Source organism: Hippocampus comes, unplaced genomic scaffold (genome assembly GCF_001891065.2).
Source record: "Hippocampus comes isolate QL1 unplaced genomic scaffold, H_comes_QL1_v1.1 scaffold22, whole genome shotgun sequence".
Taxonomy (NCBI): Eukaryota; Metazoa; Chordata; class Actinopteri; order Syngnathiformes; family Syngnathidae; genus Hippocampus; species Hippocampus comes.
The window spans coordinates 6,326,508-6,341,703 of NW_017806175.1; the positions used below are offsets into that span (position 1 = coordinate 6,326,508).

Sequence of the window (15,196 nt, forward strand, 5' to 3'; positions counted from 1 at the left end):
AGGGGGTGAAGGGCAGGTTGGTGCTAACGTTTGCATGTCTCTGCTTTTAATCGCCGGCCGCAGCTCATAATTCTGGACGCTCCGGTAAGTCTGATGAGCTGTAGGTCAGCTCACTTGGACACCCGATAAACCTCCTCGTCTTTTTCTTCCTCGGCTTCTCCTGACTTCCTCGCTTCATAGCAGAGAGCTCACCCTGCACATGCTCAGGCGATCCAAAATATCCAATGAAATGTCTCAAAAAGCGGGTTAGGGTTATGGTTGGGGTCTCAAGTTGAAGCTAAGGGTGTAAAAATTTGACTTTTGGAGTATGGTTTGGGTTTCAAGTCAGTGTAGTGGTTTGATGTTCAGGATTCATGGCAGCGTTGTGGTTTCCAGTTAAAGTTTGAAGACATGGTTTGGAATTACAATTTCCGACCAAGGACAGGATTTCAAATTTGTATTATGGTTTTTATTTAGTCTGCGTTAAGTGCGATGGATCGAGTTTTAAGACAGCCTTAGGGGGGAAAGTTAGGGTTGTGATTTTAAGTCAGGATTATGATTTCCAAGAAAGGTTTCAAGTCAGAGTTCGGGTCTCAAATCAGAGTCAGGGCCTCACGTCAGGCCTAAGTTTCCCGTTAGGGTATCAGCGTTGGGTTTTCATGGCAGTGTTACTGTTTCAAGTGGATATTAAGCCCTTACATTAGCATTCCAAGTTAGCGCGGATGTTTTCAAGGTAGGGCTTCAAGTCAGGGTTAGGACTTCATACATGGATTTGGTTTCAAATGAAGGTTTCATGCCTGATTTATCGTTTCAAACACAGGTTCGAGTTTCATATGGTGTCCAAGTAGGATATCAAGCTTGTGTTGTGGGCTCCAAGTAGGGCATCAAGCTTGGCGAAGGGTTTCAAGGTAGGGCATCAAGAGGTGTGTGACTTTTGTGTCGTTTGCGTCGACAGGTGGAGGAGAGCGAGAAGGAGTGGGCGGTGCCTCACTGCTTCACCATCTACTCTGCACACAGGACCATCGTGGTGGCAGCCAGGTCAGTCACCTCACTTCCTGTCTGTCGGTCACATCACTTCCTGTTGTTCTGCGCGCAAGTCGCTCACGCTTTGTTTTATGTTCACGCAGCTCCAAAGTGGAGATGAGCAAGTGGATCGAGGACCTCAACGTGGCTATCGACTTGGCCAAGAAGTCTCAGGAGAAGTCCGGCAGCGTCTTTCTGGACGGAGGCCTCGCCGATCACTCCAATCGTAAGAGAGAGGAGGAGTCATGTGACAGAGAGACGGGACACTTTATTAGGAACACCGGGCATGCAATATTGATGAAGAAAAATTAAGGTTTCAAGTCAGATTATGGTTTTAAGAAGTGGTTAGGGTTTGAAATGAGTTTTAAATGAGGGTTTTACGTAAGTCTGTGTTAGGGTTTTGGTTTGATTGGTTTATGTTAGGGTTTTAAGCCATTTTGGGGGTTTCAGAATAGGGTTTCAAACCAGGCTTTGGGTTTTAGTTGAAGGTTTCAAGCCAAGGTATGGATTTCTCATTTGGGGACTGTTGCGAAAAATACCACAAACGCTTGTGTACGGCTTGAAGATAGGGGTAAGGCTTCAATTTTTTTTTTTTTTTTAAACAGGTTAGCTTAAAATACGTTATCAAATCAGGATTGGTGCTTGAAAGAAGTTCTTTGTGAGATCGATGACGTTGTGCAAGTGTACCTAATGAAGTGTCCGGTGAGCGCCTTAGATTCCGTCCCGCCTCACCCTCCACCTCGCTCACCTCCTTCCATCCCTCCTCCTCCTCCTCCTCCCCGGCATCCTCCCCCCCGGCCTCAGGCTCTTCGGACGAGGTTTCCCTGGAGCAGGAGTCTGAAGACGACATGAACTCGTCACGCACATCTCTGGACAAGCAGACCCACCACCGCGCCAACACCACCATGCATGTGTGCTGGCACCGCAACACCAGCGTGTCCATGTCAGACCACAGCCTGGCTGTGGAGGTACTGCTGCCCCCTGTGATCCGAGCCACCTCACATCAGATTGCGTGCGCGCACACGCGCGTGAGGCTTTTGCACCTTGCAACGGAGCGGGTCGTTTTCATACGTCGCCAAAAAGACTCACCAATGTGACACAACAACTCTCTTTGTAACACTCACTCGCCAGTGTTACACACTGACACTCCTGCGCAGGGTAACACGCCAACTCTCCCGTGAAACCTTTTGACCTTTCCTCTGCAACGTAACATGAACCTCCTCTTCTTTTCCTGTACCACCCTGACTTCCTTTACCCGTCCAATGTAGCAAGCCAACTCTTCCTCTCCCATTCCTGTGTAACACACTGACACCGTTTTCTCTTTGGCGTAACACACTAACACTTCTTCTTCCTCTTCTTTCCTGTCTCGTTCTCTGACCATCGGCGGTCAGTTTCTCCCGCTGCGTCCCCTGAGCTGCCTCCTCGCTACCTTCTGGGTCAGGGCCAGAGACCAAACACCATCACACACGTTTGCTGGTACCGCAACCAGAACCTTTCACTCACCGATTACCTGCGCATGAACCAGGTACCGGCAAGGGAGTTAAACGGAGTTCTCGATAGCCTAGCGCGTCCAACAGTGTCCACTTGAAAACATGGTGTCCTAAATCGGTGATTGAGATTGTGGTACATGGGCTGCCTCAAGTGTTACTCAGAGTGTGTTTATGCTATACCAATAGCCCCCGGCTAGCACATGAGCTAACAGGCCACTGGTGAACCTCTCTGGGTAGAAGACATGTTATTTAAATTCTTCGGTGAGGTGATACTGCAAACAACACTTAGCTGTTTTGTAAAATCTAGCATCCAGTGAAGATTTTTTTTTTTTGAGTTGTAGACGTAGCTAGCTAGCTAGCTAACGTCATGTTGTAGTGGCAGAAATGGGCCACAGACAAAAAGAAAAATCTGCAAAACCTGAATGGTGATAAACAGCTTGACATTTTATCACCTTACTTCAGTACAACATAGTTCTCACAAATCTCTGAGTTCACTTTGCAAAGTCTTTCAGTTGTTTTTAACTTTGAAGTACAAGATTTACTTCGATTATTTATTATCTCCATAGGCAATACACCGTAATGGAATCATTTTATATGACCTTTTCTTGTATTTATTGCAGTGTCAAATTGTGCAGAAGGTTAATGAGGCCGAATGTATTACATTAACGCGGTGTTGTGGTGTGCAGAACCAGTTGTCGGGGTACCTTCTGAGGAAGTTCAAGAACAGCAATGGCTGGCAGAAACTCTGGGTGGTTTTCACCAACTTCTGCTTGTTCTTCTACAAGACGCACCAGGTGCGAAACATTTTTGAATCTTTTTGAGTGAGATTTCTTTTTTCATAAATTCATTCATGTGTGGTTGTGCTCAGGATGACTTCCCGCTGGCAAGCCTGCCGCTGCTGGGCTACACGGTGAGCATGCCGGAGGAGGCGGACGCCATCCACAAGGATTACGTCTTCAAGCTGCAGTTCAAGTCGCACGTCTACTTCTTTCGGGCCGAGAGCGAGTACACTTTTGAGAGGTCAGCGTCTTCTTTCCTACAGTATTTTCTTTTTTTTCCCCCCCTCCAATAATTCGCAAAAACAAAGTTTTGTTATGATTGTTTTTACCTGATTTTTTTTTTCCAAGGGTGACGATTTTGTTTATTTTTCATCTAATTGATTTCTCATAATTTATTATATTTGGTATTTTTTTCTCAATTTCTCACATTTTCATTTAATGTTTTGTATTTGTTTTTCTGGTGTTTCTCAGAACAGTCTCATTAAAAATTTACATTTTTTTAATTGTAAAAGTGCAATATTTTGCAGCATTGTTTAAATTGACGTTTTAACTCTTTAAATGAGACGGCAAGTGTATTTTATATTTAGTACTTCTCACTTTTTATCAACTACTTTTGTATTTTTGTTTGTCTTTGTGGCGTTTACCTAATTTGTTTATTTCTAATCAAATTTGTATTTTATTCTTTCTGAAGTCTCATTCAAAATATTTTCAGTTAAAAAAGGGGCCATATTGTAAAAATCACTCTTTGTTCTTTTTTATTTTGTTTTTTTTAATTTAAAAACGTTATCATCCAGCCGATCACAAAATGGCCCCATGAGCTCAATGTGCACACACCCCATTTTTGTGTGTGTGTATGTGTGTGTTTTTTAAGCACCTGCCAGCTAACAGCTCTGTGTTGCACCTGTTGCACTCTCAGGTGGATGGAGGTGATCAAGAGCGCAGCCAGCGCCACAGCCCGTGTGAGCCTGCTGGTCCCCGCCAAAGGAGACGGAGAAAGAGGCCTCCCCGTCGAGATGAACGGAAGTTGACGCGGAGGAGTCCACGTCTGCATGCCTCCTTACATTAACCACCTTAACGTTGATTTCTGCGAGAAGGCTCTTTTCAAGTTTTACAGGACCATCTTATCAAAAAGGGTGTAGCAGGTCTCATGTTGAAGGAGTTGAGGTGCGATGAAGACGACGACAACGAGGAAGAAGGTTCCTGGAAGTGCACACGAAAGACTTGAGTGCGTCGGTGCTGCTATTCGTGCTGGCGTTGAATCAGTATTTGTCATTAACCAAGGCTGGTCCCTACTAAGATGGATGCTCTTAAAACAATTCATGCCGTATTGTGTCGTCTCATAACAAGAGAGGAAGTCTTAAGCGTCTGATCATGTTAGAAGGCGCTACGGTCTAGCCATCTATTTATTGTGTAGTGTGGATGTGTGCGTGCGTGCGGGAGGCTGTTTATTTAGTCTTCCCATTGATTCTTTTTAAAACGTCGTCAAATAAAAAGATCATTTCAGACTACACGCTCAGCCTGAGAATCTCCTTTCACGTAGGTTGATGGAAAAAAAATTAGCATTTTTATTTGAAAATGTTTTTGAACAGGATGTAATCTACGACAGTCTCAATTGTTCGTTCCTCAGTGGGATAGGGGCTTTTCATTCAAATCAATTGTCTATTTATTCTTTAGATATGCTGTTAATATATATATTTTTTAAAAACTTGTGGCCGAGTAGTAATGGGTCAAAGAATACTGATCCATGTGAAAATGGTGGAAAAATTACAGGAATCAAAATGTTTGCCCAGGTATGAGGGTGGCCGCAGAATGACAAGGGGTGGTGGCCATGGCCACCCCTGAACTCCCTCTTTCTCCGCTCCTGTATTCATTTTACCAGAAAATAAAAATAGGTATGAGGGTGGCTGCAGAATGACAACGGGGTGGTGGCCATGGCCACCCCTGTACTCCCTCTTGCTCCGCTCCTGTATTCATTTTACCAGAAAATAAAAACCCAGTGAGACTGAGGTCCCTTTTTCAAGAGTGGTCTGACCAAGATGGCAGAGCAAAATTCATGTCATAACAATGACAATACACTGTACCTTGAAATTTATGGATTTGATAATCTGGATTAGGACTCGCGAGTATCCCGGATCTCGTGGTAGACCTCCCCGTAGACAAAGAGAGGTTTACTTTACTCTGCATGGTGATGTGTGAATTTTTGAGTAAACGGGCTTACTGGGTTGATGACACTAAGTATGAACATGGAAAAAAACAGGAACCCTTTCAACGGTATATTTAGAAAACACTACAAATAATTACCTATTTAAAAAGTACGCTAAAAATGTTTCATTTATACACTTATTTTATAAAAAAATGGAAATGCTTCTTGGGTCATGTGCGCATGCTCACGTGTATAAGGGGGCGGGTCTATGCTCTTCAATAAAATTGTGTCCTTAGAAGGAAACTTTGAACAACTTTGTTTTTTCAATGTTTTTCTTCGACACAAATAAACTTTTACTGTGACGTGACAATCGGCACAATGACAAATTTGACTGACATTTCTCAACACACATTCACCGAGTAAGTCGTCGTTGCAATCCTCCGAGAACCAGCGGACGGAGCGCGAGGTGCGCGCGCCGCCGTGGCGGCTTGGCAGGTCCGCGGAGGCGTCTCGCCGGGCGGCGCATTCCGGGAGCTTCCCGGAGGAGTCGTTAAGAGGATATGGAGATGTTACGTCGCTCGTCCGTGTTCGCCGCCGAGGTGTTTGATCGCTCGCCCACCGATAAGGAGCTGGTGTCCCAGGCCAAGGCGCTCTGTCGGGACTACATCCAGTCGAGGCTGGGTCGCGTGGGCATCGGTTGGTCCAAGCCGGAGCAGCTCGCCTCTTTGTGGGGGACGCACGGTGACGTGTCGGCGGTTCTCCTATGGTTGGGTGAGTGCCACATCCGAACCCGTTAACGCACGGAGTATGATAAACTACCGTACCATATCGAATCGAATGATAATCCCACTGAACCGAACTGTATGGAATTATAAAATTTTATAAGTGATACATCCTTGACTTGTATCGTATCGTATGTATCGAGATTCATATTGAATCGTCTTGAGGATCAATACATACCTCTAATGAATTGTGTATTTTTCATTAATTTTATTGGGGAAAAATGGATTCTCCCCAAGGCTGATTTATATAACGAAAATTAACGAAACAAAAATTGAAGAAATCATGTTCATCATTGAAAATAAAATAAAAACAAAACTGCTTAAAAAATGAATGCTAAGTGATATTACGTATGAAACTAACTAAAACTAACTTTATAGTGAAATTGTCAAACAAATTGTCAAACAAATTTGTTACTTGGGTTGAAATGAATTTTGCATGGTGTCCTGTTTGTGTTTGAGGTGATGAGCTGGAGTATCTGCGTCCCAGCGTTTATCGCAACGTGGCTCGGCAGCTCAACATCACGGTAGCCTCGGAGAGCGTGGTGACAGACGCCTTCCTTGCCGTGGCGTCCGACATCTTTTCCACAGGTGAGCCCGCAGTTGAAGAGTGCCTGGTTGGTGCGGCTTTTATTTATTTATTTATTTATTTAGTTATTTATTTATTTATTTATTTATTTATTATTCTCGCTCAAATTTTGTTTCTTGTACAATTCATTGTTACCACTCGCAAAGAATGGCAATCTTGAATTAAAACGATACACGTACACACGATAGTTTCTGAACTTATCACGCTGCAAACGTGCGTCCCATGCCTCCGCGTCAGGTCTCTACTCAGGTAGGCAGTGATTTCCTTTTCCTAACTCTTGCATTTACTTTATTTTTCTGTTTCGTTCATGTAGGGGGCGTCTGTTATGTCTGTTGTTCATCATGTCACGAGCGCGCGCGCGCGCGCGCGCGTGTGTGTGTGTGTGTGTGTGTGTGTGCGTGTGTGCGTGTGTGTGTGTGTGTGTGTGTATGCGTGCACGTGCTGTATCGGTCGATCGCGATCAAAAAAGTCTGAGCAACCCCGGATTAGTGGTTTGCACGTCTGCCTCACAGTTCTGAGGTTCCAGGTTTGAAATCTGGCTCCGGCCTACCTGTGGCTTCATGTTTTGTTTCTCACAAAAATATGGTTTTGGGGAAGTGGTGATGACATGAAGAGGAAGTTGTTATCAGTCAATGTTCCGATAATGAAGCACTGTGTTAAAATTCCAAGTGCACATTAAAAAGATTTTACATGTACTTTTTGGGGGATAATACCTGTCCATTTTTGATGAACAATTCAGCCTACTAGCTACTGTAGTTTGATGTTGATCAAAAGGTGGTACTTGTTAAGAATTTTTTGAGGTTGTACTTGGTGTAAAATGAACTACTGATCTATTTTAGCAAGGCCATGGTGAATTGTTTGCACACGATTAACCTCAAAGGCAAAACTTTGGACTTTTTCCTCTTTTCTCCAAATGTTTCTGTCTTAAAAAGTTGCACAGCGGCGCAGCTGTAAATGTCAGCAAAGTGGTGTCATCCTGCACTTTACACTCATGGAAGATAAACACAGAGTCAAGTGTGTTTATAGGAAGTGGAGATAGACGGGAAGCCGAAGTTGGGATGCCTAAACGGTACAAATATGGTCGATAGAGGTTTCTGTAAAATGAGAATCACACTGAGCTCTTATTTGCCCGCCGCCCCTTCTCAATGGGACATTGTAATCCCGGCTCATCCAGCCGAAAAAATGCACACGAAGGCATTTTTTCCACTCTAAAAAACCTCTTCTGCTGCCAAAGCAGCAGAAAAGCACAGAACTTCTGCCAAGGCTCAGCTGTGAAGAAAAATAGAAACCATCTTTGTGTTGGGGGAGGCTATTTTCTGGCTCCTGCAAGTTAATGGGACTGCACCATTTTTCATTCGTGGTCATTTAGTGATCCTTTTTTTGGGGGGTGGGGGGGTTGCTGACTTTGCAAACTCAGACCTCTCAGTTCATTCTAGTGCACTTTTCCGAGTCGGAAGTTGGATATGTCCGACTTCCCACCTTCCTCGAACGCAGCACAAGACTCTCAACTCAACTCATCTCAACTGTACAGTATTCATAGAGCACTTTAAAACAACCACCGCTGTATACAAAGTGCTGTACACGGAGCAAAAATAATTCATACAACAACAAACAATAAATTAATAACAAAGACAGTAGAATGCACAAAAACAGTCAAACTAAGTGTGTGTGTGTGTGTGTGTGTGTGCGTGCGTGTGTGTTTCCAGGTGTGACGTGGGGGAAGATTGTCTCTTTGTACGCGGTGGCTGGCTCTCTTGCCGTGGACTGCGTTCGCCACGGCCATCCTGCCATGGTTCATACCATTGTGGACTGCATGGGGGAGTTTGTCCGCAAAAGTCTTTCCACGTGGTTGAAACGCAGAGGAGGTTGGGTAAGTGCACAGACACACACAGTCACACACACGTGCGCAAACACTCATGTTGACTTTGACTGTAGGGTTTCAAAAGTGGATTATGGTTTCAAATTAGGTTTTTTAAGTTTACGTTCGGGCTTCAAAATGGCGCTTCACATCCGGATAGTTCCCCGGCATGAGTTTCAAATTAGGATTTGAAGCCTGAATTAAGTTTTGTGAAAGTTGGGGTTTCAAGTCAGAGTTAGGGTTGAAAAGTAGGGTTTCAAGTGCGGTATTGTATGGCTTTATTTGTTCTTCTTGCTCTTCTTGTTTAGGCGGACCTGACTAAATGTGTGGTGAACACAGAGGTTGGTTTGCGTTCCCACTGGTTGGTGTTATCGCTGAGCACTTTTGGACACTACGTCAAGGCTATGGTGCTCTACCTGCTTAGGGACAAGTGACCCCGGTTCATGATGCCCCTCCAATCCCTGAAACATACAAACACAATTATCTATTCAGTCAAAAAAGTCCACGCGTGCACTTTCTCTGTGTTATGTTGTTAATTTCTATGCCAGTTGTTAAGGTGACCACCACTTTGAAATAAACACAACCACTAGAAATAATGCTACATAGCTGAGTGTCAATACAGTGTTTCCTCACTACTTTGTGGATCGCTTGTTGCAGGTTCAGTCTTGTCGCGTAATTTCAATTGTGACCGTGACCATGTACCTCTAAGTCTCTTTTTTTTTTTTTGAAGGGGGGATCCTTTTTTTTTTTTTTTTTTTTACAACAAACGAGGCCATGAAAATTAGCTTGTCAGGAAGGAGCTGTGTAGATTGTTCGTTATGGCTTAGTAGAGGCATAAATCTCCCCCAAAATAAAATGTTAAAAGTAATTAAAAGTATAAAAAGTCAAAATTCACTTATTGTGGGGGGGGGGGTGACTTGAAACATGTCACCCAGGAAAAGTGAAGGAACGCTGTAACGCCATCGGTTGTGTTTACAATCATTTGCACTGAGTCACCCACTAACTGCACCTTATTAACTGTTTTAGTGTTTCAAGCAAGAAAGTGTGCATTTTTGAACTTTTTTTTTTTTTTTTTTAGCTTTTCACTAAACTGCCTATTATGCTCAAGAATGATAAAAAAGGACGTGGTAATCCTTTCCTGTATTATAGTGTCGATTTGATCCATAGATGAGCACTTTTCACTTTATCGTGGCTATGTTTTATTTCATACATTCCGAATGTTGGCCGAGAAATGTTGATACTGTCAAATAAGTCGTTAATAAATGATTATTTCATTCCTGACACGCTGTAATTGTATGATCTTATTTTGTGGAGTACGACTATGTAGTGCTGTTTTGAAACGGATTTGTGTAAATAAACTAAGAAAAGAAAGAAAGAAAAGAAAAAAGTCGAACAGGAATAATATATTTCCACAATTTATAAAGATACATTGCCTGGACCAATATGGCGACGTTCGAACGGTTACGTCCGTTCCATCAGGCGGCACATAAAAAAAAAATCACGACACCGACACCAAAGGGTAACATTATTTGTACAATAATACATGATTTCATAATCATACTAAAATATACATACCGAGGACAGTACGAATAAAAAAATTGAGACTGTCAGAAGTCGGAAGTCACGTTAGGGTGCCGTATATCTCTTGCGTACGTGTAGGTGGAATTACAGCGCCGTCTTGCGTTCCATGGTATTTTCGCACCTATACGTCATCAGTTTTTGATTGGTCAAAGCAGGCCGTATATCAAATGCTATTGGCTGTACTGACAATCGTCCCGCCTTCCTCTCAACTTCCGCACTAGTACTCTCTCGCTATTGGTCGAGCTGGCGCCAGACTGGCTCGAAAACAACAAACAAGTCTAGCACAGGCACAGCTCGTCGGGATGGACGCAGGTAAGGCGAGACTTTGGGGCAAAAATTACGCCAGAACGTCAAATCTTGTCAAAACAACACAATAACACGTAAACAACGAAAGTCCACCCCGGGCGACAGTCGGCTTGGGTTGCCAACCTAACGCAGAAGCGACATTCCGTTGGAGCTTCGCTGGCGTTAGCCCATCTAAGTGATGACCAAAGCTAACTGCTAAATTACGCCAGCCTGTTGTTTTGTTTTGTTTTAATGTTGTTATTGTTTTTTTCTTATTCTTTGAAGTCTTACATTGTGTGTCGAAGCCATTTGTACTTTGTATGCACGATTTGATAAGTTCCTCTTGCTTGTATTGGTAATGCTATAATTTTAGTGTTTGCTCAGTCATCATTCCCAAAAGGTGACAGACAACTCACACACTGTAAAAAGCTAGTTCCTTAAATAGCGTCCCTTTTGCCTGGGAATTGATAAATGACAGCTCATTTTAAATAGTATGCTGTTAGATGTAAAATAAGTCTGAGAAAAACTCAAAATAGGATCGTTCCAAAAGTATCTGAGTGGTCGTGGGTGTCCCAGGATGGATTTGGTACGATCTTGTCTGACGTCACCCGAAGACAGTGAACAAGACAGTAGCTGCCTAGCTACCATACAAACTCTTACAAATATATATTACATGGACTAAAGATATCACTTTTGTTTGAGGGATTTATTTCAAATGTTTTTCAACCCCCCATATCAATTCTAATTGGTGCATGCTGATTTAGATAGTGTTTTTTGAGACACCTAATGTAGCCACAATGGAGCAGTTCCCCCGTCCTAGAATATAACATGGTACAGTCCTGTTGTCTTCCGTCATTACAGGTGAAAAGTGTGGGCTATTTTGTTTGAAAAGACACCTAGGAACTCCCAATTTGTGGTGACAAACATATGTTTTCCTCACTCAACAGCAACGTTGACATACGACACGCTTCGCTTTGGCGAGTTTGAGGATTTCCCCGAGACCTCTGACCCTGTGTGGATTTTAGGGAGAGAATATAACGCGCTCACAGGTAAGCACCCTCGACAGTTTTTGGCTTTTACACTGCAGGTCACAAAGCAAGATGAGAACGAACACGGGAAATGGAAAGAATCCATACAAAAGCAGAAAGTTCAAGACGATGTACGTGTTAATGCCAATAAAAACAAACACAATGTGTTTAGACTTGCTTATTTTTGTAGTTGACGTGTTACTGGTCTTCCTTTTATATATATATATATATATATATATATATATATATATTGTTAAGCATTTCTACACGCTTGAGGCACCATTGGTAGTTTGCTGCATCAACCCACCATCACTTTATTTCATCAGACGTCCATATTGTTGCCCAAACTCATCACTGGTGACTAATTGGACAACAATAACACAAGAAAGAGCAGCACAATGACCACTGAACTGAAGCAAAAAAAAAAAAAATGTGACTCAATGTGTTGTTTACCCAACAGAGAAAGATGACATCCTATCAGACGTCACCTCACGACTTTGGTTCACGTACAGAAAAAACTTCCCCCCTATAGGTGAGTGCCATGGACGCCGACTGAACTTTTTTTTTTTTTAACTTTGGAAAAGCCGAAGAAGAAAAAGTGTGAGCCCTTATGCATGTTTTCAGGCGGCACGGGGCCCACGTCGGACACGGGATGGGGCTGCATGCTGCGGTGCGGGCAGATGATCCTGGGCGAGGCGCTCACGTGCCGGCACTTGGGCAGAGGTAGCGTATGGAGGGTATATATTGGATGTATATCGGATGTATATTAAGACACGTCCCAGTGCTTATAATGGTTTCCTCCGGGGCAGACTGGCGATGGTCGTCAGGGCACAAGCAAAGAGAGGAGTATGTTAGCATCCTCAACGCCTTCATCGACAAGAAGGACAGTTACTACTCCATACATCAGATCGGTGAGTGGCGGCCACCTCGTACCACCTCCTCCCCGGCCGGCTTCGGGGACTTGGCTTATTCTTTGGCTTTGTGGAATGAATCCCGCAGCACAAATGGGAGTTGGCGAGGGCAAGCCCATAGGACAGTGGTATGGACCAAACACAGTCGCACAGGTTCTCAAGTGAGTATCTTCTCAACATTAACGGTCTTCCAAACGACAGCGCGGGCGGTTAGCGGTTAGCACGTCGCCCGTCCGTTGTTTGTCTTTGGCCAGGAAGCTGGCGGCGTTCGACACGTGGAGCAGGTTGGTGGTGCACGTGGCCATGGACAACACGGTGGTCATCGAGGAGATCAGTGAGTGGCCGTCGATCGGTCGCGCGAAGGTGCCAAGAGCGGTGACGAGCGGTCGCGGTGTCCATCGCAGAGCGTCTGTGCATGCCCTGGTTGGATGCGGCGGGGCTCGGCGCGTGCGGCGATTTGGCGGCGGCGGCGCCCGGCGAACTGAACGGCTGCGCGGAGGGCGCCTGCGCTCTCCCGGGGGACGATGTGGAACTTTGGAGGCCGCTCGTCCTCCTCATACCGCTCAGGCTGGGACTCAGCGATATCAACGACGCCTACATCCAAACGCTCAAGGTGACGCTCGCGTGTCGCTGCTTTCATCGAGGCAACGCATCGGGCTTGAAAAGATACGGGCAAAAGTATCGGGACACCTACAGGAAGTTGAAAGGCGATACAAAAGTGGAATTTGGATCAAAGTACACAGGAGGTTGAGAAGTTGCGAAAACTAGCTTTAATCCACATTTTTTTTTTCAACTTTCTCGAGGCGTCCGAAGATTTTTACGCAGCATGACAAAACGTGTTGTTGCGTTCCCACAGCAATGCTTCATGCTGCCTCAGTCGCTCGGCGTCATTGGCGGGAAACCAAACAGCGCTCACTACTTCATCGGTTATGTCGGTACGTCCCCCCCCCCCGACCCCACATTTGACCTCTTGTCTGGCGTCCGCCATTTTGTTCATCTCTCGTGCTTCGCCGCCCTCCAGGCGAGGAGCTGATCTACTTGGACCCTCACACCACGCAGCCCGCCGTGGACCCCTGCGACGACGGCCACGTGCCCGACGAGACGTACCACTGCCAGCACCCGCCCTGCCGCATGCACATCTGTGAACTGGACCCGTCCATCGCCGCCGTAAGGAATCCGTCCCCACCACCGGCAGCCATTTTGTGCCGGATCGCCTTGATATAAAGAACCCCCGTGTCCGCGTGTCCCGCCAGGGTTTCTTCTGCAGAACAGAGGACGACTTTGACGACTGGTGCATGCGCATAAGGAGGGTAAGTACTCAAATGTTTCGATCGGGACACCCACAGGAATTGAAAATGTGGTATTCCTTCCTCCTTTTCAAATCTGTACGATGTCATTTTAACATTTTACTGCAGTTGTCGTGCCACCGAGGAGGCTTACCGATGTTTGAGCTGGTGGACAGTCAGCCGTCGCACATGGTCAGCGTGGACGCACTCAACCTTACTCCTGGTAAAACTCTGTCTCAGCAAGTTTCGTGTCACATTTGACTTTTAAAACTGACGGAATGTTTTCTTTATGTGCCATTTCCTTCTTCGATATATCTCTCCAATAAAAGACGATTCGCTACAAATCGATATAGTGTACTTCTAAGTGCAACGGTTTGATTCGGTTCAATTTGATGCACTCACATTTTGTTTTTGGTTATACCCCCAGGAAAACGCGCAATTTTTTTAAAATGACTTTTACGACATTATTCGTGTCTTATAATAAAATTCATTATTGTGAATATAATTTTTAAGTCTGTATTTTGTGTTTCTTAGACTTCTCTGACTCAGACCGCCTGGAGCGCTTCTTTGACTCTGAGGACGAAGAATTTGAGATCCTTTCCTTGTGAGGAACGCGCTGACAGTCCAACACGGTTTGATACGGAAACCAACAAACAAAAAAAAAAGAAGATTCTCGTGTTTTTCCACGCGCCGAGTCGGGGGAAAAAGCCGCAATCCAGCTTGGGAACGCCGTGTCCCCACAAAAGGCTGGATGGGACTCGTGTGCGCGTCCTCACCTTCAAACGTGTTTCTGTGGGAGTCTTAACTGCATCACTAACGTTGAGAAATGAGAGCAGAACGGTGCCTTGCCCTCCCCTAACTTCAATCCGCCAGCCCTCAAGCCTGAGTCCATTCCCTAACCCGCTTCAGCTAGTGCTACGTGACCACGCAATGAAAAAAAAAAAATCCTTGCCCACTAGATTTATTTATTTACTCACCACCATACACGGCTCTCAAAAGCAAAGGGAACTCAGGTAGGCTACACGTCTAGAATGAATGACCGCGGAACTTTTTTCATGTGCATTACTGGACTAATAAATTTCCAAGCAAGTCCACTTAGACGCCTTTCTGTGACTCCTTCAGGCTCTACTGGTTGTGCTACACATTGCTACAGAGACTGGAAGAGTCACAGAAAGGCATAGAAGTGGTCGGCCATAGAATTTTATTTCCGCAAGTGGGTGGAAGTCCTGTCAAAGGTTATCGTGCATTTTAGGTTAATCCTGAAATTTGACCCAAATTAACTAATTTGGGGGGGTTTGGTGTATGTATACGTACACACACACATACACACACACAGATAAGAGGGAAGAGAGTAATAAACTGGTAAGATTTCACACCATGTCTCGTCACTTTTGAGTGTGTGTCATCTTCAAGATCATCTTGCCAGAACGATCCATTTTTACGATGGATTGAAATTGACCATTTC

At 44.6% G+C, this 15,196-nt stretch overlaps 3 protein-coding genes across 3 annotated transcripts in view; all 3 read left to right on the forward strand.

The window, feature by feature from the left end:
* The window catches only part of LOC109532208 (FERM, RhoGEF and pleckstrin domain-containing protein 2-like), a 6,954-nt gene extending 2,175 nt beyond the window's left edge, over positions 1 to 4,779 (forward strand). Inside the window, exons 6-11 of the mRNA XM_019896924.1 lie at positions 935 to 1,017; positions 1,107 to 1,228; positions 1,807 to 1,970; positions 3,179 to 3,286; positions 3,361 to 3,512; positions 4,188 to 4,779. Of these exons, the coding sequence (XP_019752483.1) occupies positions 935 to 1,017; positions 1,107 to 1,228; positions 1,807 to 1,970; positions 3,179 to 3,286; positions 3,361 to 3,512; positions 4,188 to 4,299 (741 nt within the window). The 3' untranslated portion in view covers positions 4,300 to 4,779. The remainder of the gene's footprint in view (positions 1 to 934; positions 1,018 to 1,106; positions 1,229 to 1,806; positions 1,971 to 3,178; positions 3,287 to 3,360; positions 3,513 to 4,187) is intronic.
* Positions 4,780 to 5,654: 875 nt separating this feature from the next.
* boka (BCL2 family apoptosis regulator BOK a) lies at positions 5,655 to 9,369 on the forward strand. Its single transcript, XM_019897123.1, has 4 exons — positions 5,655 to 6,185; positions 6,656 to 6,784; positions 8,489 to 8,652; positions 8,949 to 9,369. The coding sequence occupies exons 1-4, from the start codon at positions 5,975 to 5,977 to the stop codon at positions 9,072 to 9,074; spliced, it is 630 nt and encodes a 209-aa protein (XP_019752682.1). The 5' UTR covers positions 5,655 to 5,974; the 3' UTR covers positions 9,075 to 9,369.
* Positions 9,370 to 10,440: 1,071 nt separating this feature from the next.
* atg4b (autophagy related 4B, cysteine peptidase) lies at positions 10,441 to 15,104 on the forward strand. Its single transcript, XM_019897119.1, has 13 exons — positions 10,441 to 10,533; positions 11,454 to 11,555; positions 11,995 to 12,066; positions 12,159 to 12,257; positions 12,344 to 12,445; positions 12,534 to 12,606; positions 12,700 to 12,779; positions 12,850 to 13,058; positions 13,302 to 13,380; positions 13,467 to 13,612; positions 13,699 to 13,755; positions 13,861 to 13,954; positions 14,266 to 15,104. Exons 1-13 carry the CDS (start codon positions 10,524 to 10,526, stop codon positions 14,337 to 14,339), a joined length of 1,197 nt encoding a protein of 398 aa, XP_019752678.1. The 5' UTR covers positions 10,441 to 10,523; the 3' UTR covers positions 14,340 to 15,104.
* The last annotated feature ends 92 nt before the right edge of the window (positions 15,105 to 15,196 follow it).

Excerpts from the sequence above, each read along its gene's own strand:
- boka (XM_019897123.1), top strand. The coding sequence starts at position 5,975 with ATGGAGATGTTACGTCGCTCGTCCGTGTTCGCCGCCGAGGTGTTTGAT. Across the intron at positions 6,785-8,488 it reads GTCCGACATCTTTTCCACAG|GTGTGACGTGGGGGAAGATT; the intron begins GTGAGCCCGCAG and ends GTGTGTTTCCAG. Across the intron at positions 8,653-8,948 it reads TGAAACGCAGAGGAGGTTGG|GCGGACCTGACTAAATGTGT; the intron begins GTAAGTGCACAG and ends CTTCTTGTTTAG.
- atg4b (XM_019897119.1), top strand. Across the intron at positions 12,258-12,343 it reads GTGCCGGCACTTGGGCAGAG|ACTGGCGATGGTCGTCAGGG; the intron begins GTAGCGTATGGA and ends CCTCCGGGGCAG. Across the intron at positions 13,381-13,466 it reads CTACTTCATCGGTTATGTCG|GCGAGGAGCTGATCTACTTG; the intron begins GTACGTCCCCCC and ends GCCGCCCTCCAG.